This window comes from Capsella rubella, unplaced genomic scaffold (assembly GCF_000375325.1).
Source record: "Capsella rubella cultivar Monte Gargano unplaced genomic scaffold, Caprub1_0 scaffold_1, whole genome shotgun sequence".
NCBI classification, from domain to species: Eukaryota; Viridiplantae; Streptophyta; class Magnoliopsida; order Brassicales; family Brassicaceae; genus Capsella; species Capsella rubella.
Genome location: NW_006238923.1, coordinates 11,689,412 through 11,716,854, shown reverse-complemented (window position 1 = coordinate 11,716,854; position 27,443 = coordinate 11,689,412). Strand labels below are relative to the sequence as shown.

Below are 27,443 nucleotides of genomic sequence, written 5' to 3'. Positions count from 1 at the left end.
ACTCTTCAAAGATTATGGATGAGGCGATGAGCACCTTGTTTTAGTAGTGACTATATTTTCTCCTACGATTTTTGTTCATTATAACTTTGGAAAAACTATACCTTAATTATGAAATTAACCTTTTCAATTAAAATGGGCCGACAAAATAATAGTAAATTTTCATTATTTAGTTCACTTACATTGTTGGAAGGAGGGTATAATCATGTTGTCCACGGCATTATAACTAGATTGCATTATTCATTTAAACATATAGTTCTCAATCTTTGTTTATCAGAAAGGCAACGGATTTGGATGTATAAAATGCTTAAATTTGAGAACTATATAAAAGAAATAATTACAGTACTCATATGCGTTTTCGTGTAAATTCATCATTATTTTAAACTTTTCATCTCTTTTCCTAAGCTTAACAATCTCATTCCTAATTTGTTCGCCGTGTAAATATATAGAGATGCTTCCAACATGTACAAAACTGCTTTGAAAGGCTTTTAAGAAAAAGGAAAAGAAAGCACTAGCTCCACCAAATCGTAAAAATGTATATTTTCATCCGGTTATAATCAAATTACCCATATATATCCTATATACCGGAAATATAATTTGAAAATCTAAATCAAAATTGCTAGAGATCGATTAAGAGTGTTTTAGAAATCTGTATAAAGACTTGTTAAAATTTCTTCTCTGAAAACATAAGGATTTGGTTTCTTGGACTTCTTCTTATGGACCTCTTATTGATCACATTTTTTGGCAGCCTCGGCTTTAGCCAACTGCTGTTTGAGCAATCTCAGCTCCTCCTAGGCTTGTCCTAACTGTGACTCCAAGAGTTAGTAAATCTCAAGTACTTGTCTTTGAGTCCATCTTTGAGCCTTTCTTCTCGTGGTACATCCCTAAATCAAACCCCGAAACATTATATGTATGTAACGGCAAACAAGTTTTATTTATCTTATGAATGTTTCAGTAGAAAATAGTACCATATCCCTGTGGCAAGTTGGTTCACGAGGCTCTCATATCCATGCACCAAACGATGCTGCAAGCAGCCGCGGACCTAGGTAGACGGTGGGTGGGTCAATTGACCCGGGTAAAATATTAAAATACTATGTTTTTGCAAGAAAATTGCTGAAGTATCGGCAGCAGAGATGGATTTACCCCTTCAGTTGACACCCCCAACCACAGTTCGATTCTCAAGTATCACTTCAATATTAGTTTTTTAAAACCATTTTAAGTATTCAAAATAAATCTGACCCCCCCTAATTTTTTTTTTTGGGTCCGCCACTGGCTGCAAGGTAAGGGATCATCATCAGTGAATCAATGAACTTGATTGTATAAATAGTAAATAGTGGAATCTTGATCATTTTCAAGACATCCCAAAACTATGTTGGTAAACATCTTTTCATATATTGTATCTCTCTTGTGCTTTGTTATTCATTTGTCTTACTTTCTATGCAAGAAACCGCATTCCACGTTTTTTTCTTGCGCTAGAAGAAATGAATATGATTGTTTACTGTTATACAATTGGGCCATCCTCAAAGCCGTTGTTTTACAGAGCGCCGAATAAGTTAATGACTGTCCCTCATGGCCATGCAACCTCTGAAAATTGAATACATGACTAACTTTAAATTGGATTTATAGTTCAATAACTTAAGCCTACTGATCATTACAATGCACTTGACTACTTGAGTATGAATGCTAATGAGACTACAGTCCAAAGATGTGATGAGATGGAGTCTCACTTCACTTATTGTTTTGTTTTGATTATTTTATACATATGGTTGGAATCTTTGCAAACATTTGTGTTCATAAGAATACATGAATTTATATGGGAAGTGTCAATGCCCAAGTTTGACAATGATGAAAGCTCAGATGCCTTGCCCGTCGTATGCCTTCCATCTTTCTATTACCACCTTGCACTCATCATCCCTTCTCCTCACCTAAGAAAACATAAGTTACAGACGTCAATTGATCAATCATTGTTGTCGTATCATTCTCGAATGACATATTTTGTTGAGTACTACTATATACCTCGACCATGGGATTCCTTCCACGAAGCAACATATCAACACTCTTTTCAGTCTGGAAGAGAGCGAACGAAGACAAGGTTTATTAATACATATGATCTTTGATATCCAATGACTGCAGGCAGAGGCGAGAACAGATTTGTGAGACAGAGGCTTACTTGATGCGCAATCCAATAATCTCGTTCTCTCATCTCTATCAAGAAATAAAATGTTGGTGGAGCTTTCCTCTCGAGAATACTCTTCTGGCTCCTTCTCGCCCTAGCTTCTTCATCTCCAAGAGTGACAGTCTCAATACCTCCAATCTACAATCAACAATGAGAAACTAATTAATATGAGCAAAGCTTTGTAAATTATAGAAGCAAGCGATAACATAACATTCAGAAAAGTGGCGAAAAAAAAATTATTACCAAATCTGAAAGTGTAGGATTCTTTATGATGTTCTGGAGCTGCTCTCCGTGAGCAGTACCAATTAGCATCACTCCCCTTTCAGCAATGGTACGACAGGCAAGCGCTTCAGCTTCTGTGCCAATCTCATCAACAATGATTACTTGAGGCATATGGTTCTCTACTGCCTCAATCATCACTTTATGCTGCAGAGATGGCTTTGGTACTTGCATTCTACGAGAACCTCCAATAGCTGAGTGTGGAATATCTCCATCTCCTCCTATTTCGTTGCTGGTATCAATTATCACCTAAAAACTCATATTGCGCATACTTCATCACTTAAAAAGGCAGAACCTTCATGCTAAGAGAACTTATATATAGGCAACAGCAAGACCCACCACTCTTTTCTGGAATTCATCAGACAAGACACGAGCTATCTCTCGCAAAACAGTGGTCTTACCAACACCGGGCCTGTAGTATATTAGAATTAAGACGATCATAACATCACCACAGAAACAAAACGAAGTATAAAAGCAGTGTGTTCAAGCAAGGTAACAAATACCTTCCAACGAACAAGATGCTTTTCCCATAGTGAAGGAGATCATAGAGCATGTCAATGTGACCACTCACAGCTCTCCCAACACGACAAGTTAAACCGACAATGAATCCTTTCCTATTACGAATAGCTGATATCCTGTGCAATGTACCCTCTATTCCAGCCCTATTATCAGCACCAAATTCACCTACCAACTCTTGAGCATCCTCTAACTCTTCCATGGATACCTAAGCTAGTGTTTCATGGATACAAACAATCCAAATTCAGAAAACAGCAACATCACTCCAATCTCACTAAAACACAACATCATCCCTAATTAGTTTACCTCATTGTTCCTAAGATACTGACCTCCAGGTTCTCCAAGATATCGTGCTTCAGGTGGTCTTCCCAAATCCATAATCACCTAAACCAAAATTTCAAAATCATCACCATTAAAAATGTCTCATTCCATTTTAAAGCTTTTTAAATTGTTCTTCACTTAAAGAAAAGAGTTCAAAGCAATAACCTCTACAAGCTGGTTTCTTCGAGAATCGTTCAGGAGACGATGACGAAGATCTCGTGGAAGGATCTACAAAGACGCTAAGTGTTAGCCAATTATTCAGATCAAACTGTATAAACAACAAAGATGAACAGAGAGTGATTTACACTAAATCAGACCTTGAGAAATGCGCCGAGATTATCATCTATTATCATAGCGGAGGAATCGGGAAGAGCTAGGGAAGCGACGGTGGAGGAAACCGGAAAACGCCGGCGAACTGGAGGAAAAAAGCGACATGCTTCGCCGCCCCAAGAGACGCACACTCCGGCCATATTTTTCACTGCTCCACCGAGAGGATAAGGAAGATCCCAGAATCACCACCAAATTATTAAACGTCTGGGCCTTTGGGTCTTTGGGCCTTTTGAGAATTTGGGCCTTTTGTTTATAGAGTGTTTTTTTTTTTTTTTTTTTTTTTTTAAAGTCTCCTATGGACTTGTTTTGGCAACTTGTGGCTGCAATGTTCATTTGTGTAACATCCTCGTCTTATAAAACATAGTTTTGTTTTGGGTGTAGTTATATTGTATATCGTTTTGGATTCGTATAAAAAAAAAAGTAAGACAACTAGTTTTTTTTTTCTTATAAATTTCATCGGCTGATCCGGTTAGTTCCGGTAAAAAACGCACTGAAATGCTCCAGAGTGAACTTCTCTCCGAAGGGTTATCACACTGTTTATCCAGAGTTTGGAATGTTTTCTGACTAAACCAACTAGTTGATACGTACGGTTCTTATTAACTTTATCAGTGAAGCAATTTGCTTCCTAATCACAAAATGAAATAAATGAATACATATGTATTCAAAGAACAAAACATAGAAAGAGATGCACATATGTAACATAGTTAGCATCTATTTAAAATAACCCAAGAAACCCATTTTCACCGCGCAATGAAAGCAGATTCGAAGGTGGAGGCTGGACCGTCGACGAATTGTTATTGTTGCCTTCATCTTCAAACCTCATAGCTCTAGACGAGTCTTGATCATGATTCCCTATGTGACAATTCACCATCCCCCACTCACCAACTGTTTTGCATGTGCCAACCTCAACCCCTGATGATGGCTCACACCGCGCTTGCGGGTACTCGCTTTCCCTTGGAAGAAGAGCCAATGAGTAGTCATATCCAACTGAAAGAGGCTTTTGATGATGAGGCTGAAACATTGGTGGTTGTGTGTATTGATGAACACCAATCTCTTCAGGCTTGTTTAGCTCAAACATTGAGACTCCTTGGTAAGAGCTTTCTCTACGGATGAAGCTACGAGACTCAATCCTATTGTTGTTGATGCTAGATCCAACAACATTCTCATTCCCTACTTTGAATAGATTCTTCTTCTTGAACACTCTACAAACAACCCATCCATCTTCCTGCATTATTTATAGATAGACTCATTCAATAAATAAAAAAGATGGACCGGCTTTCACATTTTTAGTAATGAATAAAAGATAGATGTATATATATTACACTAGGGTCATCGTCAGTGTCTTCAATACGGTACTCGTGCATGATCCAATCAGTCTTTTGTCCATGAGGAGCTCTTCCTTTGTAGAATACAAGAGTCTTCCTCATTCCTATCTTCTTGTAACAGTTTCTTATGCATTTGTCACGTCCCGTCGCCTTCCAGAAACCCGAATGGGTCGCACGGTTCGTCCTTGAACCTGTCGGATATTTCCTATCCTTGTGGCTAAAGAAATACCACTCGTTTTGCGGTGTTGATCCTATTCTACATCTATCTACACACACACACACAACATCAAAAAACAATGTTCATATATAGTAACTCATTACTAATTAGAGAGTTAAATTATATATAATGGTATGTTACCTTGTAAATCCCACGGCTCAATCTTGTTCAAGTCAACCTCCTTGATGACTTCCATATCAAACTTTTCATACGAAATCTTCTTCTTCAAGTAGTAATGAAGAAGCTCTTCGTCGGTCGGATGGAACCTAAACCCCGGTGGTACACCTCCGTTAGACGAACTCATTTTCCGGTTTTGTAATTATCAATGTTTGTTATATTATACAATGATATGCCTTTTGTTTAAAGCACTCTTCTTGTTCTTGGTTAATATATATAGAGTTAGAGAAAAATACTAAAAGAGAGATTACACACACGTAATCGTCAACTCTATTATCGTAAATAAAATAATAATCAAAAGTTAAAAGTATGATGATGATGATGATGATGAAGTTGACGGCCGGTGACAACGCCGCCGGAGAAGCTTCAAAAAAAGCTATCGTGAAAACTGAAAAAAGCAAAGACTCTTCCACAGGCCACAGCATTTAAGCCGTATTACACTTGCGTGAACGTTGACCCTAGAGCTAGTTTTTATATAAAACGAATGATCCCGGTGAATTTGGAAATTATCATTATGTTATGTTATTAATAACGAGTCCGTGTTCAATTTGATTGTCCCGTAAGCAAAGGTTTACGTTAAAGAAATAAAGAAAATTTCCATATGGGGAACTCCAATTCGGATTATACGGTCCATTTCTTTGAGTTTGGTTTGCATTTAATATGAATCTAATTAAGATGGTTATAGTATCATACTATCATTTGATAGGTGAATTAAAAAAAAAAAAAAATTCATGCATGGAGGTCCGTATTAACATGACATGCAGTGGGCAATAGGGGCCAATTGTATTTGTGACCTTTGCGATATTTTTTCTAATTTATTTGGTTTTGTGTAACTTGTAAGCATTGTATCTGTTTAATTCTTCTTTGATATTCATATTGTCTATTGACTTAAGCAACCAATCATATATAAATGAAGTTATGAACTCAATGAAACAATTTGAGATCATTTATTAAGAAGCGAACAAGTAGCTAGGTAAATCACATGTGGTGAGACATACGATTAATGTTTCTAGCTAAAGACCTTCGTGAGTATGGTGAATTTTTGATATTTATCTTCAACCTAATTGCGTAATTAGTTATAGTTTCTAATTATTTTGATTGAAGCCATTATTTAACAACTATACACATGTAATTTGGGCTCAACTCTACTAATGGTCCACTCACTAACCAAACCTACAATTACTATGTGGGCTTCATTCTCGCCCACTATCCCTTAAGTGTGACTTATTCACACGATCTACAACAACAACTCTTTATCTTGCTTCTTCTGCATATGTCAAACACGAACCTCGTATGTTTTTTCTTTTTTGGTAAAAGTTAAGTTTTATACCAAATTTTCAAATTTGTGACAGAAGTTATAAAGAAAACAAGTAGTGGAAAATACCAAAATTGACAGAATAAACAACAACAACAAAACAGTAAAGGAGAACATCGAGAACCTAAAGCGGAAACGAAAGAAGAAACATCGATTTTGAATAGACAAATTCGGAAATTTGCGTGATTTCCTCAACTCCAAAGAGTTGGAGTCCCATCCTAGTTGCCACGAGCAAACCAAATCCATACAAAGGCCAGCCTTCAAAACTTCAAGATAAAGCGCCTACAACGAACCTCGTATGTTGCTTGTGTTTGTTCTTAGCTTTTCTTCTTCTTGCAGGATTCATAATTTCCAACAATTTCTAATCCACAAGATAGACTTTATCGCGGTGGAGCTAAAATACTATCGTTTATGCCGTCGACCACATCTTTTAAAATTTGTGCATCACATTCACATCACTAAACCAATTAACAAAGAGTGCTATTTACATGGTAGGGCGTTTCCTGTCATGGTATCTTCCTTCAATGTAACAACCTTATAACAATACATATGGGTTTCATATGTGACACATAAAACCTCATCTTCACCAATGTTTATATCACATATGAATGTACATGCTATATTATGATTCTAGAAGAAGCAACATTTATATGAGACAAACCAACCTTGACTAAATTAATTGAAAGTTTGAAACTTGTAAAGCCAACAAACATTTCTTGTTGGATCCATTAAAAAGTTGTTCGTCGATACTACATGACCGACATGACACAAAATTGGTAATTTAATACTTTTGGTATGGTTGAAACAGAAACAGAAACCATCAAATCAGAATCAGATTTTTAACTCTTTTGCCCTTCTTAAAACCAATCCTTTCCTAGATTCTCTCCTAAAACAGAGAAACTACAGAGTTTGGAATCAACAGAGACTCTCTCTCTGGCTAAACGTTGCTTCCCTGGGGAGAACTATTTTTAATTCGTTAAGTGTGTTTCCTCTTCAGCTTTAGCAAACAAGTTTCGCCACGAAACCAAACAGAGACTTCACACATCCTCATGAGTGTTTTGTGTGCTACGATGATCGTGTGATTCAAAATCCCTAACTTTTTCGAAATTTTCATCTTAAGCGTGACCCTTTAATTCCATGGCGATGTCTCTTCGTTCCGCTCCATTCATCTCTCTCCGTGCAAGAAAAAGCTTCAACCTTTCTTCGAGAACTATCGTTCTTAGGTTATCATGCTGTTCTTCTCCTGGTGGGTCTTCCCAAAATCAGAGCTTTTCTACAGATTCAGAGAAGAAGAGATCATTCGCTGTTGCCACCGGTGAGCTTTTCATCGGAATTGCGTCGAGGCTTTTGAAGAGTTCTAAGCAGAAGACGCCGTTGGTTGATGATGATGGAGATAGAATAGCAAGTGTGGTTGAGGATGAGATTGAGCCAGCGATGATATGGGAACAAAGGATTAAGGATGTTGAAGCGGAGAAAGAGAGGAGAGTCATTACAAGCCCTGGGTTTAGTTTCTCTGCTGCTGGTCTTTTGTTTCCTTATCATCTTGGAGTTGCTCAGTTGCTTATTGAAAAGGGTTACATAAAGGTGCTTCATTTTTCATGATTATCTTGTCTTGTGTTTTTTTTTTTTTTTTTGAACAAATCTTGTCTTGTGTTTACAAACCTTTATGGATTGAGGAAAGAACTTGATTTTGTTGTGTGTTGATTGATATAGGAAACTACTCCATTAGCAGGATCGTCTGCTGGTGCTATAGTCTGTGCTGTGATAACCTCAGGAGCCTCTATGCAAGAAGCCCTTGAAGCTACCAAGGAACTTGCTGCTGATTGTCGGCGTAATGGCACTGCTTTTCGTCTTGGGGTAATGAGCCTTCTTTCTCTGTACATTGACAAATGTTTAGAGCCATGGAGTTCGTATAAGTTCCTACGTGTTGCTCTTTTCTGTTTATCAACACAAGACCCACTTATGTTGCTGTGATGTTTTGGCTTTAAGTTACATTACAAAGCTGTTCATACAAGTTCCTGTGGTTTTAGGCTGTCCTCAGAGAATCTATGGAGAGATTACTGCCAGATGATATTCACATTAGGTCCAACGGGAGAATTAGGGGTGAGTAACAACAACTTCTTACTTCAACTTGTATTCCTCATACCTTGTCTTCGGGTCTGACGTTGTTGATCATTCAACCGTATTGTAGTTGCCATCACACGGGTGTTTTGGAGACCTAGAGGTTTACTAGTGGATCAGTTCGACTCTAAGAGCGACTTGATAGATGCAATTTTCACATCTTCCTTTATTCCAGGGTAAATATCAGTCTTTTTGCTTTTGAAACTTTGCGAGTTTTCTGGAATTCAACACTTTAAGAACCAAAATTTAAAATACAATGCAGATATCTTGCACCAAGACCTGCAACGATGTTCCGTAATCGAGTTTGTGTTGATGGAGGTTTAACATTGTTTATGCCACCAACAGCTGCTGCTAAAACAGTATGTACATGGTTGTTGTGTTGTTTTGTTCTCATTTACTTTTTCTTTGGCACCTGCTCTTCAGCTGTTCATTTCATATCTTTGAGCTGCTAAAGACTGTGTGACCTTTTCCAATATTGGAAGCCCTATTGTATGTTCAATCCATTTCACTTCTGTAGATGTTCCATTCCATGTAGCTTACTGAAATTTCTGCATCAATCTTTCGCAGGTTCGAGTTTGTGCTTTTTCCGCGAGTAATTTCAAACTAAAGGGTATTGAGATCTCCCCAGATTGCAACCCTTTAAACAGGGCAACAGCTAGACAAGTAAGTGCTAAGTTTCTTTGAATGAGATCGTTCTCTTTTGAGAGTAAGTTTGTTAATCTTGGTTTTTCTGATACTTAGCTATTGAATTGGGCACTGGAGCCAGCAGAGGATGAGGTGTTGGAAAAGCTCTTTGAGCTGGGATACGCAGATGCAGCTGCATGGGCGGAATTGAATCCAGTCGATGAACTTGTCTATGACGATACTCCTACAGCTCAAGAGATTCCTGCTAGTTAAAAACACACGAACTCAATACTTTATTACAGTAACCACCAATACTAGTCACCTTAATTCCGCTACTAAAGATTCTGATAGTTTTATCCAGAAACTGGCTTAAGTCACAGTAAGCTGTAGCTCGTAGATCAAACAAATCAAATGGTACATCATTTTCAGTTTGTTCATATGCTTGTTCATAAAAATAAATAAAAAAAGGCATTTGCTGGCAAGAGTCGATATTATGATCAAAAGATTTTGTATAGAGTTGTCCACTATATTTAGCATGGATCATTCAACATCAATCTGGGATCTCATAGAACAAGTGCTTGCAAGAGTCAAGCATTTCTTTTAATACCCCTTTCTTATTTAGCATGTATCATTCAACATAAAAAAGAGCCATTAACAAAATATTGAGTGGAGATGCATCTGTCTTTGATATGACAACATAAAAACAAAGGAGCCATTAACAAAACTTTTGTCTAACAAACAAACATTATTCTACCCACATTAGCCTCACAAAGCTTTGCAATTTATTAGTGTGGGCAAAAGTAAAATTCTTCTTGCTTCATACTCTGAGAGGTTTCCTATTTGGTTATGATTGTATCCGCATGATCTCATCTAGGCTAAGGTAGAGGTAACGGATCAGGTATGGATATAGGAGGTAAACTGTCGTGCATATACACCATTACAAAGAAGGACAACATGCCGATGGAAAGAAGTAGTAGCGGGCCTGCTGGGACTGGTTTCCGGGTAGATGCCAAACGAAATCCTGCAAGAAAGTTGTAGAAAGAAGAGAAAATCATGTGCCATGAGAAGAGATCTATTGCACATTTGAAATATATGCAAACACAACGCAGATCTTCTTAAGAGGAGCTTACCAAAGACGGAAGAGAAGAGGAAGGCAGCGCCAAGTCCTATGGTGTCGCCAAGAACTCTTGTCTCTGGTGATTTAGTAAGGAAGTAGGCCTAGCCAAACATTGGCATGCTCAGTTAGTAAGTTTGTAACCATTCCAACAGTAGAACAATAAGATTTCGTTGATCAAAAATCGAGATGGGAAGCACAAAGAGACAAAAATGGTTTCGTAGAAGACAAACATTAGAGGAACACAATCAACAAGAAACAACACAGTGGCTAACATAGAAAACAAACAATGGATATTGCAGCTGACAACAGACAAGCTTCTTAACTCATTAGAGTTGATCAGACCTTCAAATCTAATACTCACCAAGAGGGGATCTCATTTCAAAAGGTAAGAAAGCATAGACGAAAATCAAACGACCGCGTTTAAAAATCCAACTATATGATTTGAAAGGGACTGGAGTAGGCTACATTAGAGAAGAATCTAGCAGATCAACTATAAAAGATACTTTTTTAAGTCTCCTAATACCATTTTCTCACGGAATTGAAACAAAGCTTGGAAGAGAACCACATTAAGCAGAAACAATGACTTCAACAGTGCTCTTAGTTCCTCACTACCTATTCCTCAAAGGTTAACTTCAGATTTAAGAGACTATACAACAAAAGAATTAACAAAAAAGAAGAGACAGAGAAAGATCTTACAGATGCCATAAGAGCAGAACCGGTCAAACCCCCAAAGAGAGAACCTTTGCTTCCAGATTTGCTATCTTCAATTTTGGGGGGGACAAAGGTTCAAAATTTAGTGAAGTGGGCAAACCCAAAATCGAAACAGAGGTGAGCTCATGAAATCATTAAACTTACAGGCGAAGAGACCGCCTCCGAGAAGAAGAACACCATAAGCAGCAGAGGCGACTGGTGCTAGCTCCGACAGCTCCGCCCTGCAGCAGAGACCGTAACTTCGTCTGCTTTTCGATTTCTCAGACAACTTAGTAAGTCCCGACCAATTGCGGCCACCATTACTGAAACTTCTCCCGAGTTTAGTACTCCTCACCGACACCAGAGACGGAGATGGTAACGTTAGCGCAAGAGACGACATTGCTTCGCCGAGTGGTCTCGTCAGAGTATGTATAAAAATGGATCAAATATGACAAAAGCTCAGTTTTTTACTTCTTACGGCTTCGGTTTAAATGTTTAATCGGTCTGATTCGGTTTAATTTTTCCGGTATTTAAAATATCGGTTCGATTGCCAATTGAAACCAAAAACTAAATTCAGTGTGGTTTACTATCAACTTTTTCAATAATTTCACCTACATTTTTTTCATTTTAGTACATTTTGATAAATTTTTCATTAAATTTCTATAGAATTTTTTTAGTAATTTTGGTTTGGTGGCTCTTAATCCAATTAACCGAATCCGAATTGAATTAGCCAAACTTCGGTTCATTTGAAACGTTCCGGCTTATTTGGTTCGGTTAATACAGATTCTCAACCGTTTGTTTATTATAACATCATCACAAATCAATGTTTACAAAAACCAATTCACACTGTTGTTTGCTCTAATACTATACACTAATACACATCACCAAGTAGAAGCATTTGAATCTTCTTTCTTTCTTTTGGGTTATTTTTTTGCAGAATCTCCTATACAAGAAGCAACGTTTTAAATCTTGATGTGTCTTTTATGAACCTAACTAAGAACCTACACACACAATCACTACCTAAACAACCTCATCGTCTAAAACACACGAGGTTGATTAATGTATCATCATCACTCTTCTTTACCACAACCTAGGAAAGACAAGGATGGGATCTTCTTGATAAGAGTTTGTACTACTTGAGAAGCCGAGGGTCGCAACGATGGAGGGCTACGAAGACAGTAAGCAGCCACACTTAGCATTGTCTTAACCTCTTCTAAATCAAGACTAGTGTCCCTTGACAACCTAGGATCCAAGAACTGTCTCGCTTTCTCTTCCGCGATATCTCCATTCGAATCAAGAATCTCGTGGATCAATGGAGCGGCTGCGTGCACTAGCATCTCGCCTTTTTCACTGCTAACCGCTTCTTTCCCTGAAACCAACTCAAGAACCACCACTCCAAACCCATACATATCCATCTTCTTGGAAGCAATCCCGGTTTTTAAGTAGTGAGGATCAGTGTACCCTGGAGAACCAATCATCATCACTTGCTTGGATCGAGGTGACATCGTTGACATTGTCTTAGAAGGCTGAACCATCGATGAGAACCCGACTTTGGCTGATCCAAAATCGCATAGCTTGGAGTTGAAATGCTTGTCAAGAAGTATGTTTGAGGATTTGATGTCTCCATGAACAATCTGAGGACTACATTTCTCATGAATATGTTCAATCGCTTGCGCAACCTGAAACGCTATAGCGGTTCGGTTTCTCCATGGTAACACTTGCTTGCTGTTGCGGTTAAGCTTCTCTTGGAGGTTACCTTGAGGAAGGTATTCTAGTAACAGTGCACCACTTTCTTCTGCAAGATAGACAACAACAACAACATTAGATAGATTCACACTACTAACCACAAATGATTTGCAACAATGAAAAGCTAATCATATCCAAACCAATTAGTGTAAAAGTGAAAGTAAAATAAAAAACGAATCTACAAATTAAAAAAAAAACAAATTGTAATCAGGACAAGACAAGAATAAAGCTTAAAGTTTAGTTCTTTATAAAGTATTTGACTTTTATGAGTGTGAATAATTCATAGGACAAGTTCTTGAATTAATCAAACAAATCAAGAATCCAAAGCAAAATGAAACCAATCAATGAATTAGCTAATCTCATTGAATTTTTTCAAAACGGATTTAGAGAGAGAGATTAAGGAACCTGAATCGTCAAAGTAACCAAGAAGCTTAACAATGTGAGGATGTTGAAGACGAAGCAAAATCTCAAGCTCAGACCTAAACACTTGGTAAAGACGATGACTACTAACATGAACCTTGAGAGCAGCGTTGATAGAGCCACCAGACAAACGAGCCAAGTAGATACTACTGTAGCCACCAGAACCAATAAGCCTAGAGAAATTGCAAGTGAGAGACTCAACATCGTCCCAGGTATAACAAGTCACACCGGAGACAGAACCAGATCCTGTAATCGTGGGTTTGTTGTCGTTGTCGGTGGTCGTGGCTGAAACATGGAAACGGACACAACTTAAGAAACAAGACATTTTTGGAAATGATGAGAGTTTAGAGTGAAGAGAAGGGTTCTTGTTTATAGTAAGAAGAACCAAAAAGTGGGTTTCTTGGAAAATGAAGAGGGGTTTTTTGTAACAGCCGACAAAGAAGGAACAGAGGAATCAGAGAATGAAGATCTTGGTTTTTTAGGAATGTGTGTGTTTGGTGGGTTGTGATTAAACAAGATAAAAATGAGTTCTTTGGATTAAGGAAGAAGAAGAGAGAGAGAGATGAAGGGTTTGACCAGTTTTGTGATTAATTAAGAGGAAGAAGAAGAAGAAGCTGCACTGACGTTATAACCACTACGAACGATTTCACTCTATTAATAATATTGAACACAACTTTTTGTTGCCGTTTTGTCTTTTTATATAATCAAATCAATAATAATATTTATGGGTATTATTTGCTCACGTATTTGTATTGTTGTTGTATTTTTTTTCTACAAAAGGGTGATTGAAAGTTTTGGTTTTTTTTTTTGAAGAGAGTTGTGAGATTTATATTAGTATATGGTAATGGGGGGACTATAGTGAATGCACCTCGACCTCGGTCGTATGGTTTAAGTCTTTTTCGAAGTTGCTAAGCTAAGCTACCGTCAAATACGAATTTAATCGGGAAGTTTCAAATTGGGGACCATAATGTATTATGTTGTTGGATCGTTTTGTGAATCATCATCTCACGTGTTTGATAATTCCTCTATTCGTTTTGTTTGATTGACAAAAATGCATTATATTTATCAAATTTTAAAAGAAAAAAAAGCACAAAAGTATTTCCATTTTCGATTTTTTTTTCTAGTAAATTCGAAGTTGATTGATATGAGAATGAAATATAGAGTTTGCAAGGTTCATCAATTGGTATAATTTGTCTTATGTAGTGTAGAAAGAGTTTTTTTGTTCTTTTGAAATTTGTCATGGTGTAAAGAAGACGATATACATGTTAATTGGGAAATATTTCATCTTGATTCCTTGCTAAACCATAAAATCTGATTTTGATATCTTGTATATGATTTGTAACTTTTCATATGCATCAATAAAAGTTATAAAACAAGTTAGTGATGAAGTAATCATATGAATTTATCTCATCCAAACTTAAAATAGATGAGCTATTGACTAGAAGCTACCACTTAATTTGATTCTCCCAAACCAAATAGCAGAAGTATCTATTGGTAATTTCTCAATTTTGTTGATTTTTATTCTTACATGATGTTTTAAGTGTAATTTTTAATTTTAATAGATAATCTCTAGTATCCAAAAACAAACATTTCTTATATTTTTTATAAGCTAATTTAACAATTCAGTTCTATAGTGATATACAATATTATTCCTTCCGTTCTTTAATTGATGATCTTTTGGCCTAATTTTTCTTCAAAATTAGATGATTTTCTCACAAACTAATACAAAATTAATTATATTTTATTGGTTTCAACAATTTATATTTTACAAATTCATGACCATGTTTGACTAGTTTTCTATGAAAAAACATTAGTCATTGTTATACAGATGTTTTGTTGTTGTTAACCATTGCTATATTTAGCAATCTAGTCAACAATTTCGGTAAAGTTTACACAAGATTTGCTTATAGATTTTAACAGTAAACTAAAAGAGTGTTTCACAGCAGATTAAGAGAGTGTTTTGTCGGTAATTACTAATTAATTGCTTTCTCCAAAAAAAAAAAACATAGTTCACCTTTATCTTTCTAACAAAGAAGACGTAAATTTATCTTGACTTATAATATAAATCCAATCATAACTAAAGCAACTTTTGTTTTTGTAAATGATTTTTCAAAGAGAAACAAAACACATGACCTCTCCAAAAACAAAAATGTAAACAAGGCACCGCACTACTACCAACCAGACTGACACAAGATTGTTGCACGGGTACATACATGCATACGAGTATCTTTTTCTTTATTTTACTCTCTCTATTCTCTAACCCTAAAAATTTAATAATACACAAACTATATATTATAACAAGTACTTGATGTTCATGTACATACATTAATTCAACGGCAAAGCTATAGCTAGAACGGTGGGGAGAAGAATCATTGTCCCAAATATTAAAATACTTGTTTTTTTCTTCTCTAAGTTAAATTAAATTTGAATCCAAAAGATGTCGTCAAGCAAAGAGATGGTAGATGTAATGTCGTTGTCTCTTCTCCATACTAAAACGTGTGAGGTGCTCTTCTTCTTGACGTTTTGAGTATTATTGTACATTTGTGTTGTGTGTACATATACGAATTTTTCTCTATTGATATTGACCTTGATCAAGCCAACCACTCACCGACACATATTTTTCATGCTTCCTTTTTAATTTAATGCGATCTTTATACTATTCGATGTTAGTACCATTTATATCATTCTTTACATACTCATTCGTGATTCGTGCTGGTCCTTTTTGTGAGTTGCGACTATATTAAATTATACAGCAGCAACGTATAGGTGAGGACTGAGGAGAGTTATTATTCTTCGGAAACACCGATGTATATAGTTTCCTATTTTTAATGTGAATTAACTCATCAACTCTAAATAAAGGTTTTTCTTAACAAACAAAAAAATAAAGGTTTTCCTTATAAACAATATATCGTATAGGTGAATAAGTATGTCATGTTTCGAGTAATTGCTCGATAATTTTACTACCCTTACTTACTGATATAAACTCGAAGAGTAGTCCTATTTATATGTCTTTAATTATGTATACAGTAAAATCTCTAAAAATTAATAATATTAAAACTATGAAACTTTATTAATTTATAAAAGTTTTAATTTATCGATATATTCATAATATTAATTTATAGAAATTTTTTTTCAATATAGAAAACTTTTTCAAAAAAAAATTTAAAATAAGAATTAATCATGATAATTAGTATATCAAAAATCCAAATACTAAACCCGAATCTTTTAAAACGATATCATAAATATAAAATAGAGAATGTAAACCTAAAAAATAAAATTTAAATATTAGTTTTATATAGTATAATTTTTTAAAATGGATAAAAATAAATATGACAAAAACAGAATATTTTTCCAAAACAAATACCAAGAAAATAATAAAAATTTCTCATCATGGGAGATTTGCAAAAAATATTTTTTTTTTAAATTATAGTTTTTCTCATCAACTGAGATTTAATTATGATTTTGGAAATAAAGCGTTTCTTCAAAGAAAAGTAGTGATATTTAGAAAAAGAAATAAAATAAAACAAAAAGGATAATAAAGATGAAAAGATAGGATAACGAATCTGATTTTCTGACATGACAGTGACGGTCGTTGGGCTTTCGGATAGTACAACTACATGACACCTGGGAACTGAAGTGTTGTGGTCACTAGATTGAGACGGTACCACACTACATAATAAACCTTTTATACCCTATTTGGGCCTATACAAGGCCCGTTTACTAAAGACCCATTTTCAAATAAACGAAACGTAAACTTTTCTTACCAAATCCGCCCCCAAAATTTTGAAAATCAAAATCGAACCCTCAAAAGGTCAAAGCGACGGCGAAGGAGAGAGAAGAAGAAGATTAGAGACGGTGGCGATCGAAACCCTGAGCCCTAATTTGATCGGGATCTTGATTCGCCGCCGTACTGCCTCGTCGCTCGGCGGCGGAAATGTGCGGTTGGGGCGATGCGTTTAATCCTCACCATCATGTTCTCATTCATCCCTTACCTTTATTCTTCTTCTCCTCCTCCTCACCGTCCTTGCTCTTCCCCAATCTCTCGCCCTCGTAATCGTCGTTGTCGTCTCACACGTTTCGCCACCGCATTAGTCGCTACCTCCGCTCTTCTTCTCGCCTCCGTCGCTTGGCTCTCTCTCGTCTTCTCTCCGACCACTTCTCGTTGCTGGCATCTCCTTAAGGATTGGGAAGACAATCATCTCTGGAACAAACGGTACCATCGAACTCCGATTGAGATTCATCCTCCTCCGCCGTCTCTTCCGACTCCTCCTTTGTTCGATCATGAATTTAGAAATCGTAGTCTCTCTGAGATTGATAGAGTTGATCTGTTGTCTCTGCGTCACTTGATGTTTGGTATTGCTGGATCTTCACAGCTTTGGGAACGTCGTAAGGAACTTGTGAGGTTATGGTGGAAACCTTTGCAGATGCGTGGCCATGTCTGGCTTGAAGAGCAAGTTTCTCCTGTGGAAGGTGATGATTCACTTCCTCCTATAATTGTCTCTGAAGACAGTTCTCGTTTTCGTTATACTAATCCCACTGGTCACCCTTCTGGACTTCGCATTTCCCGCATTGCCATGGAGACTTTTCGGCTTTCTCTCCCTGATGTTCGATGGTTTGTTCTTGGAGATGATGACACTATCTTTAATGTTCACAATCTTCTTGCTATATTAAGCAAGTATGATCCTTCGGAGATGGTTTATATTGGAAACCCTTCTGAGAGTCACTCTGCTAACTCTTACTTCAGTCATAATATGGCCTTTGGAGGTGGTGGCATTGCCATTAGCTACCCTTTAGCGGAAGCTCTTTCTCGCATTCACGATGATTGCTTGGATAGATACCCTAAGCTATATGGTAGTGATGATCGCCTCCACGCCTGCATCACTGAACTCGGAGTTCCTTTGTCCAGAGAGCCTGGCTTTCACCAGGTATGTATCATCATCTCTGCGTCTATGATCTATTGGAGATCTTCTATATGACAATGCTGATTTCGTGATTTTTTGGCAGTGGGATATTAAGGGAGATGCTCATGGTCTCTTGTCCACTCACCCCATTGCACCTTTTGTTTCAATTCACCACGTTGAAGCTGTTAATCCTCTATATCCGGGATTATCGACTTTAGATAGTTTGAAACTCTTGACAAGAGCCATGAGTCTGGATCCCAGTAGTGTTTTGCAGCGATCCATCTGCTACGATCATACACTTGGACTGACATTTTCGATATCTCTTGGTTATGTTGTACAAGTTTTCCCTAGTATCCTGCTACCACGAGATCTTGAGCGAGCTGAACTTTCCTTCTCTGCCTGGAATGGGATAAGTCAGCCAGGTGAGTTTGATCTTGACATAAAGCTTCCGATTTCATCTCTCTGTAAGAAGCCTATCCGCTTCTTCTTGAAAGAGGTAGGAAGAGAAGGCAATGCTACACTCGGAATGTACTTGAGATCCTCAATAAAGGATGATTTGAAGAGGAAGCTTCTATGTTTTCCACGCTCTCTTCCTCTGCACAAAGTTGAAAAGATCCAGATCCTAGGATTTCCACTGAGTAAAAATTGGCACTTGGTAAGGTTTTCATATTTATCTTTTGATCACCTAATGTATCTTTTATTTTCTTAAAGATTTGCAATTGATGATGCTTCCTCTGTTTTAACTGCTTCGATCAGGCACCGCGACGATTGTGTTGCAGAGCAACCCCAACTACTACTAATGAGCCTCTCAGATTAACAGTTGGGCAGTGTGGGAAGATAATTTTGGGTTCCACGATCAGTTCCCAATGACTTATGTTCGATACTGGACCTCTAAGCATGTTGTTTTCATCTCTATCCTGTGCTTGTACATAGGTAAGATCCAGGACCTTAACTGTTGTCTGACCTAGAATGCTAATCCCCAAAAATTGAATTTATCACTCTTTTGTTTTTTTTTTTCCACTTTCACTTTCTTTTTTTTTGTACATCTGAGAGATTTTAAGAACTCAAAACTTTTTTCAGTTGAGATCACGAGTGTAATGTGTACAACAACAAATCGTCACCACCGAACCATAATCTATCTCTGTGCCTAAGAATGGTTTTGTTGTTTTCCCTATCTACTACTACTACTACAAATTTGCCAATCTTGATATAGCCACATAAATATTTTGTGGGTTTAATATATTTAAAGGAAGAATATATCCACTAGTAGAGGGGGGTGTGTGTGAGGGGTAAGTGGTCCATAGGTTTATGGATTTAGTGCGGATTTAAGGAAAGGTCTTTGGTTGGATAGATTTTTAAGATGTGTGTGTGTGTTTTAAAAAAAAACTGTGGGTTTTTCTAATCAAAAAGAGTGTTGTGGTGATGAGTTGACTTGTCATGAACTCTCTGACACACTGGCAAGTGAGCCCAGGTTTTTGTAAACTTGTTTGTCGTAAACCTTTGAAATTGACATTATGATGAGAGAGCAGTTTCTGCATCATGGCTTCCTATTTTAAGGGGGTCTCCATATAAGTTTAATGCGATGATCAAAAAATATAGCTCAAAGTTAGATCTTATTGTAAGAATTGACTTTATTTGCTGCCACTAAAATGTAGATATGATCGTGTGTGTGTGTGAAAAAAATTAATGGAATTACAAAAAAAAAGTCGCTCGGACAGGTTTAAAAAACCAAAATGTTAGTGTGTGACCCGTCAAAACGATGTTGACTTGTGTTATCTTTAGGGTAAGTCCCTCGTATGACACAAGTTGGGAAAGTAATGAGTTTGACAACTTGTGTCCTAATGAGATCAGATTTATTGGTAGTAGTAGTAGTAGACTAGTAGTAGAGACTAGAGAGAGACGTTAAAGATAAAAATGATTAGTGTTAAGCTTAATCAAAACTCCCTAATCAAGATCTAGATCTCTCCTCTATACGTAAAAAAGAGAGATTTAGAAATTAAGGAAGAGAGACACCGTGAGCATGTTCTTACCACCTCGTAGTCTGATTATACACTCTACTTTTGTTTTTTTTTATATATTTTAAAGTTTTAGAAGAATATAAACTAAACTAAATAATTAAGTGAAATAATGAGAAATGAAAAAGAACACATCACATGTAAATAAGTAATAAATAAGAGAAAAAGAGAGAGAGAGAGAGGGGCATGTGAAAGTGGGGAAGAAGAAGAAGAGAATACAGCTGTGTCTCTCTGTGTGTGTGTGTTTCCGCCGCTCTCTCTCTTTCTTTCCTCTTCAAGAAAGTTCTCCACTTCCACCGCCCACCTTCTTCTTCTTCTTCTTCTCCTTATTGTACTCTTTAAACCTCTTTTTATAACTTTTATTCCTTTTTCTCTAACCATTATTATTAATATTTGCATCTTTCATTTTTCTAATTTTTTGGTTTTGCTAAAAAAAATATATTTAAAGAATAATACATAGTATACCATTTTTTCATGTTTTAGAAACGTAATTTTACTTGTTTTTTACTATTTAAAATATTTATTGAGTTTTTACGTATTATAATTTACAAAAATTGATTTCGCTATATGTTTTTAGGATATTATAAGAATATCTTAGTGAAAATCAGCAGAATGTGTAAATCTACTATTTTTTTTACTATTTAAAATATTTATCGAGTTTTTACGTATTCTAATTTGCGAAAAGTGATTTCGTTATATGTTATTAGGATATTAAAAGAAAATATAACTGAAATTAACAGAATGTAATTCTGCTATTATTTTACTGTACAAAATATTTATCGAATTTTCACGTTTTTTTAATTTACAAAAATTGGATCTAGCTATATATTATTAGCATATTAACATATAACTAACATAATTCATCAACTAAAACTATTTTTTATATTATTATTCTATAATTAGTTTAAGGAATATTTTGTCCAATTTAATTCGTTATGCTAACAATGATTTAACAGCTTTGTTATTATGCTATATTCCTGACATATCTCTCATGCATATAGTTTATTTTCCTTTTTATATATAACTAGATATCAGCTGTCTATTTTTGTGTAGCGTGTAATTTGGTAATATGAAAATGAAATGTGAATTTTTTTGTTATTTTTGGTTATTTAAAAAAAAATTATATGTGTAGGTGAGAGGTATTTAAGAGTTGTATAATGTGACAGTGTGAGTGTCTGCATCAATGTCTTGAGTTTGCAACTAATTTTAGATATGAGGCTATTCAATTTTCTGTTCATCATCACTCCTATCTTTTTTTATTCACCACACTCTTTACTATCTCTCTAATGTACTTATATCCCATTACTTCACCTAATTGTTATAAGGTTTCTTTATTAGAAATTTGTATAATTGTATTTGTACTTTCTCTCTGTCGAAAAATCTGGATACCAAAAACAAAATATCCTTGAAAAAATTTGTAGTACTTGACTTTTATTTTGATATACTAGTTAGCAATCTAGGGGGAAACAAATTGAAATTTTTAGAAGAACAACATATAACAGTTTCATCTTATTGTTAATTACTCAACTTTTTTCTAGTATTGAATTAGACACATTTAACTTTGATAGTGTTGGATGTTGGTACTAGTGGTTTGGCTTTTTATCAAGCTTATTTTTTTCACATGTTTTAATGAGTTATATAAAAATCTCAGATTTTAGATATACATCTAACAATGAGACTTAATACATAAAATACATGATTGGTAATATAAAACGGTATATAATTATTCTAATAGATGGAAAAATAACCGATAATAAAATGATAGAAAACAGTGTAAAAATAGCGGTACGAAAAAAACTAACAATATTATTTTCATTAATAGTAATTATCAAAACATATATTTACCTTAAGGATATTGTAAACATTTACTAATCGAATTCAAATAGCTAAGAATAATCCGAAATTAAACCACTTGTCTATGTATGATTTCATAAGCATATAAATTCATTGGTATTTGTATTGGAGTTTACTATAGTTTTTTTTTGTATTTTTCGACATCACTATAGTTAGGTCTGTTTCTAAAACTGTGTATATTACACAAAAATTGATAAAAGAGAGAGAGACTGTTGAATTGGAGATGTTGAAAGAGAGTGGGCAAAAGAAAAAAAAAAAAAAAAAAAAAAAAAAAAAGATGTCAAGGCTGGTCCAGCTCAAATCGGGTAAAAAAACTAGTAAATTCCAGTTTTGCCCCTTCTCTTCTCTCTAAAAATCTGATTGTCACATACCCTACCAATCAGACAACGCCACGTGGATAATTTAGACATGATGGTGGGAGAGGACAACAACATGGGAGGCACATGATTTTGTGTTTATTATATATTTGTTTATTTTCACAAAATAATATTTAAATTAAAAAATAAAAGATTTAACCCCCAATAAAAATAAATAAAATAAAAATCAGTGGCAATGAGATGTTTGCGGATCCCAAATTTAACTTTTAAAGCATTCCCTTCTATAAAATAATTGGATTTAAAAATTAATGTAAATAATAAAAATATGTGGACCTTTTTTATTTATTTATAATGATAATGAAAAAAAAAAAAAAAAAAAGAGAAATAAATAAATAAATAAAGAAAAAGGGGAGAGAGTGAAGAAAAGTGGGTTTAACAATAATTTGCTGCAAAGTTAGAAGAGAGAGCTTCAGCTTTATTAACTTCCTTCTTTGCTTTCATTCTCTTTCTCTCTATCTATCATCATCATCCTCGTAATCCTCATCATCATCATCATCATCTCTCTCTCTCTTTCTCCATACCCTAGTTGCAGTAAAAAAAAGGCTGCTTAGCTTCTTCTTCTTCTTCTCTCTTTCTTCTTTCATATCTTCATCAATGGTTTTTATGAGATATTAAACCAAGACTGTAAGAGAGAGCTAGCTAGAGAGAAAGAGAAAGAGAGTGTTGTATAAAAAGTGAAAATCTAGAGATGGAGCAAGTAGGTGGTGGTGGTGGTGGTAATGAAGTTGTGGAGGAAGCTTCACCGATTAGTTCAAGACCTCCTGCTTCTAATAACTTAGAAGAGCTTATGAGATTCTCAGCCGCTGCTGATGACGGTGGAGGTGGTGGTGGTGGTGGTGGTGGTGGAAGTGCGTCTTCTTCATCGGGAAATCGATGGCCGAGAGAAGAAACACTTGCTCTTCTTCGGATCCGATCCGATATGGATTCTACTTTTCGTGATGCTACTCTTAAAGCTCCTCTTTGGGAACATGTTTCCAGGTTTGTCTTTCTTTCTTTTTTCTCTTCCATTGTTCATCAATGGTGTTTTCTTGATGATTAAAGATCCATTTGCATGTGTTTTTTTTTTTCTTTCTTTAATTGTGTTTGGTAATAATATATATAAATAGTAATATATTCTGAGATCAAAGCATCTTCACCATCCCCAAGAAAAATAAATTGTTTATTTACAGACTTGGCTCTCATGAGTTTCTGTGACGTTTTCGATTTTGTAAATCCCAATACTCTTTAAGATAAAAAAAAAAAAATCCGATCGAACAGTACCCATGATTTTTTCTTTTTCTTACAGGTAAATAACACAGAATCTGAAATTTTCATGTTTTGAACAGGAAGCTATTGGAGTTAGGTTACAAAAGAAGTGCAAAGAAATGTAAAGAGAAATTTGAAAACGTTCAGAAATATTACAAACGCACTAAAGAAACTCGTGGTGGTCGTCATGATGGTAAAGCTTATAAGTTCTTCTCTCAGCTTGAAGCTCTCAACACTACTCCTACTCCTCTTCAACCACATCCTCATCCTCCTTCATCTTCCTTAGATGTCACTCCTCTCTCCGTTGCTAATCCCATTCTCATGCCTTCTTCTTCTTCTTCTCCTTTTCCTATCTTCTCTCAACCCCAACCGCAAACGCAACCGCCTCAAACGCATACTGTCTCTTTTACTCCTACTCCACTGCCTCCTCCTCCTCCAATGGCTCCGACCTTTCCGGGAGTTACTTTTTCGTCTCATAGCTCATCGACGGCTTCAGGAATGGGGTCTGATGATGATGATGACGAGGATATGGATGTGGATCAAACTAACATTGCGGGTTCTAGTAGCCGCAAACGCAAACGTGGGAACCGCGGAGGCGGTAAGATGATGGAGTTATTCGAAGGTTTGGTTAGACAAGTGATGCAGAAGCAAGCAGCGATGCAAAGGAGTTTCTTGGAAGCGCTTGAGAAGAGAGAACAAGAACGTCTTGATCGTGAAGAAGCTTGGAAACGTCAAGAAATGTCTCGGTTAGCTCGAGAACACGAGGTCATGGCTCAAGAACGAGCCGCCTCTGCTTCTCGTGACGCCGCGATCATTTCATTGATTCAGAAAATTACTGGCCACACTATTCAGTTACCTCCTTCTTTATCATCTCAAACGCCTCAAATACCGCCGCATCAACCGCCTCAACCGCCACCAGCCGCTAAACGTGCTCATCAAGAACCACAATTATCAACAGCTCAATCACAATTACAGCAACCTATAATGGCGATTCCGCAACAACAGATTCTCCCTTCTCCTCATCTTCCTCATCAGCCAGAACAGAAACAACAACAACAACAACAACAAGTACAAGAGATGATCGTGAGCTCGGAACAATCATCATTATTACCGTCATCATCAAGATGGCCAAAGGCGGAGATACTAGCGCTTATAAACTTAAGAAGTGGCATGGAACCAAGGTATCAAGATAATGTCCCTAAAGGACTTCTATGGGAAGAGATCTCAACTTCAATGAAGAGAATGGGATACAACAGAAACGCTAAGAGATGTAAAGAGAAATGGGAGAACATAAACAAGTACTACAAGAAAGTTAAAGAAAGCAACAAGAAACGTCCTCAAGATGCTAAGACTTGTCCTTACTTTCACCGTCTCGATCTTCTTTACCGCAACAAAGTACTCGGTGGTAGTGGTGGTGGTGGCGGTTCAAGCACTTCTGGTCTACCTCAAGAACAAAAGCAGAGTCCGGTCTCAGCGATAAAACCGCCTCAAGAAGGAGTTCTTAACGTTCAACCTCATGAGTCAGGTTCAAGTGAGGAAGTGGAGCCTATAGATCAGGAAAGTACTCCACAAGGAACAGAAAAGGTATAAACTTTGCTTTTCGTTCTCAAAATGTGATTTGGTTTTATGTTCTTTGATAACTGAAATATGATTGTGTTGGAATTGAAGCCAGAAGACCTTGTGATGAGAGAGCTGATGCAACAACAACAACAACAACAACAACAACAAGAGTCAATGATAGGTGAGTATGAAAAGATTGAAGAGTCTCACAATTACAATAACATGGAAGAAGAGGAAGAGGAGATGGATGAAGAAGAACTAGACGAAGAAGAGAAATCCGCGGCTTTCGAGATTGCGTTTCAGAGCCCTGCAAACAGAGGAGGCAATGGCCACACCGAGCCACCTTTCTTGACAATGGTTCAGTAAAAAAAAAAAAACACTTCAGAACCATTGTTTCAAGAATGTACTTATGTGTGCATAGTTTCTAAACAAAACACCCAAAAAAAAAAACACAAAACACACAAACACACATCTGACACCACAAGCTGAAACAAAAAATAAAATCAAAGGTCTCATCGATCTTTAGATTTTTTTTTTTTTTTTTCAGTGAATACAATTCTTTTTTTTTCACATTCTTTCCCTTTTGTCTCTTTGTTTGTTTTCTTCTCTTGTTCATTGTTTTCTTCTTCAAACACCATTGTTCATCACACACACACACACCCACATGAACAAAAACTCTAGTCTTTTAGATTATTTTGGAGTTGTAATTCATCATCAAGTCTCACACTTTTTTTTCTTTCTTTACATTTTCTTTCTTGAAAAACATTTGTTGATTGGTTAATTGGGGAATAAAGAGTCATCTTTTATATTTTTTTCATTCCTTCCTTGTTAAACAAGAGAGAAACACATATATCAACTGTTTATTACTATAGATGATTTGAGATTATTGGCTTACTCACACTTAGCTTTTTTGACTGAGAAGAGAAGAGAGAAGAATCTGTAATATGTGTGTGTGTGTGTGTTTTTATAGCGGCGCCCACATAATACAATCCGATAAGCCATTATTCAATTTTGGTGTCACAATCAGTTTTTTATATATAAAAACAGGGTCGCTCAAAGTTTTGTTCTTTTGTTTCAACTTTCTCCTTTATTTTGCTCTCTTACAAATCAAAAGCATGTGCAGGCTTTTGTACTTACAACGACAAGACTCGTGCCACTCTCATGTTAACTCATTGTTCATCTTCCTGTATTTTTCTTTTTTCTTTTTATGTATATATATACTTTTTACTCTTTTGAATATATATATAAAAGAGAATATAGAAACATGGATTGAGACAGCATGATCACACACACCAAAAAACATATAAAAGATTAAAAAAAAAAAAGAAGAAGGAGAAGAAGGAGAAAAGAAAAGATTCTCTGTATCTTTTGTGATGGAGAGAGTAATAATGGAGGAAATGGGTACAGGTAAGAAAAAAAGGAGTTAAGTAAGCACTTTGGTTTTTGCCAACTTGGCTTTTCACCTCTTTGTGTCTCTCTTACACAGCTGCCTTCAACGTGCAATCATATATATGTATGTATCTAATTATACAGATATTACAAAAATTGTAGTTGTTGTGTATAAAATACAACCAATATGCTTGCATTTTGCCCTGTCCTACCCATGTGCCTTTGTTTTGTTTTCTTTTTTTTTTTCATTTTTATTTTGGTTTGGTTTGGTTCTAATTACGTATATTGAGGGTCACCTCACCTTAAAAACAAATGCCAACAATGTAATCTTCTTACATTTTCACATGTGATCTCTCTCTCACACCATTAAACTCAATAAAGATTAAGATCTCTGTTTAAGTAACTGATCACATGCTTGTGTTTAGATGTAGTTTCCTTTTTGATTAGGCTTTTTCCCCTCTAGACCACTATATTCTCTATTTTTTTGTTTGTCTTTTTTTTTTTCTTTCTTATGAAGTTGAAAATGACACAAGTGACCGCAAAGATGTGGTCCATCAGTAAAAGAGAATTGGAAAAATATTGAATAAACTAACCTCATGTTCGATACACCCTAGAAACAAAAATCACAGTAAAAAATCTGAAATTCAATTGGTTTATTTGGTAGTCAGAAATATATGCAACCTGAGTACCCCTATTAGAAATCATTTTGTATAGTCATGTAAGATGAAACT

General features: G+C 35.9%; 7 protein-coding genes across 8 annotated transcripts; 3 read left to right on the top strand and 4 right to left on the bottom strand.

The window, feature by feature from the left end:
• Positions 1-1,628: 1,628 nt before the first annotated feature.
• Positions 1,629-3,772, bottom strand: LOC17900172 (uncharacterized protein ycf45). Its single transcript, XM_006305024.2, has 9 exons — positions 3,607-3,772; positions 3,455-3,517; positions 3,275-3,352; positions 2,956-3,176; positions 2,792-2,864; positions 2,417-2,701; positions 2,168-2,311; positions 2,014-2,064; positions 1,629-1,922 (listed from the first exon to the last, which is right to left on the bottom strand). The coding sequence occupies exons 1-9, from the start codon at positions 3,757-3,759 to the stop codon at positions 1,851-1,853; spliced, it is 1,140 nt and encodes a 379-aa protein (XP_006305086.1). The 5' UTR covers positions 3,760-3,772; the 3' UTR covers positions 1,629-1,850.
• A 539-nt stretch (positions 3,773-4,311) lies between these two features.
• LOC17897885 (protein BEARSKIN1) lies at positions 4,312-5,465 on the bottom strand. Its single transcript, XM_006303457.2, has 3 exons — positions 5,303-5,465; positions 4,942-5,210; positions 4,312-4,844 (listed from the first exon to the last, which is right to left on the bottom strand). The coding sequence occupies exons 1-3, from the start codon at positions 5,463-5,465 to the stop codon at positions 4,335-4,337; spliced, it is 942 nt and encodes a 313-aa protein (XP_006303519.1). The 3' UTR covers positions 4,312-4,334.
• Positions 5,466-7,501: 2,036 nt separating this feature from the next.
• Positions 7,502-9,880, top strand: LOC17898916 (patatin-like phospholipase domain-containing protein 4). The gene is made up of 7 exons (XM_006305053.2): positions 7,502-8,237; positions 8,367-8,510; positions 8,684-8,756; positions 8,845-8,950; positions 9,037-9,133; positions 9,342-9,437; positions 9,516-9,880. The coding sequence occupies exons 1-7, from the start codon at positions 7,791-7,793 to the stop codon at positions 9,669-9,671; spliced, it is 1,119 nt and encodes a 372-aa protein (XP_006305115.1). The 5' UTR covers positions 7,502-7,790; the 3' UTR covers positions 9,672-9,880.
• A 112-nt stretch (positions 9,881-9,992) lies between these two features.
• LOC17899211 (protein FATTY ACID EXPORT 4, chloroplastic) lies at positions 9,993-11,641 on the bottom strand. Its single transcript, XM_006305637.2, has 4 exons — positions 11,371-11,641; positions 11,212-11,276; positions 10,529-10,616; positions 9,993-10,419 (listed from the first exon to the last, which is right to left on the bottom strand). Exons 1-4 carry the CDS (start codon positions 11,603-11,605, stop codon positions 10,274-10,276), a joined length of 534 nt encoding a protein of 177 aa, XP_006305699.1. The 5' UTR covers positions 11,606-11,641; the 3' UTR covers positions 9,993-10,273.
• A 453-nt stretch (positions 11,642-12,094) lies between these two features.
• Positions 12,095-13,980, bottom strand: LOC17899720 (probable receptor-like protein kinase At1g33260). The gene is made up of 2 exons (XM_006305147.2): positions 13,357-13,980; positions 12,095-13,000 (listed from the first exon to the last, which is right to left on the bottom strand). The coding sequence occupies exons 1-2, from the start codon at positions 13,694-13,696 to the stop codon at positions 12,276-12,278; spliced, it is 1,065 nt and encodes a 354-aa protein (XP_006305209.1). The 5' UTR covers positions 13,697-13,980; the 3' UTR covers positions 12,095-12,275.
• Positions 13,981-17,084: 3,104 nt separating this feature from the next.
• Positions 17,085-19,441, top strand: LOC17897238. The gene is made up of 3 exons (XM_006307121.2): positions 17,085-18,296; positions 18,376-18,927; positions 19,029-19,441. The coding sequence occupies exons 1-3, from the start codon at positions 17,322-17,324 to the stop codon at positions 19,140-19,142; spliced, it is 1,641 nt and encodes a 546-aa protein (XP_006307183.1). The 5' UTR covers positions 17,085-17,321; the 3' UTR covers positions 19,143-19,441.
• Positions 19,442-22,855: 3,414 nt separating this feature from the next.
• On the top strand, positions 22,856-25,773 carry LOC17897573 (trihelix transcription factor GTL1). Of its 2 annotated transcripts, none has more exons than XM_023789823.1 (3): positions 22,856-23,496; positions 23,844-25,347; positions 25,436-25,537. In XM_023789823.1, the coding sequence occupies exons 1-3, from the start codon at positions 23,207-23,209 to the stop codon at positions 25,445-25,447; spliced, it is 1,806 nt and encodes a 601-aa protein (XP_023645591.1). In that variant the 5' UTR covers positions 22,856-23,206; the 3' UTR covers positions 25,448-25,537. The 2 variants fall into 2 exon arrangements, with proteins under 2 accessions (XP_023645591.1, XP_023645590.1); XM_023789822.1 differs by having other exon boundaries at positions 22,859-23,496; positions 25,432-25,773.
• Positions 25,774-27,443: the final 1,670 nt, after the last annotated feature.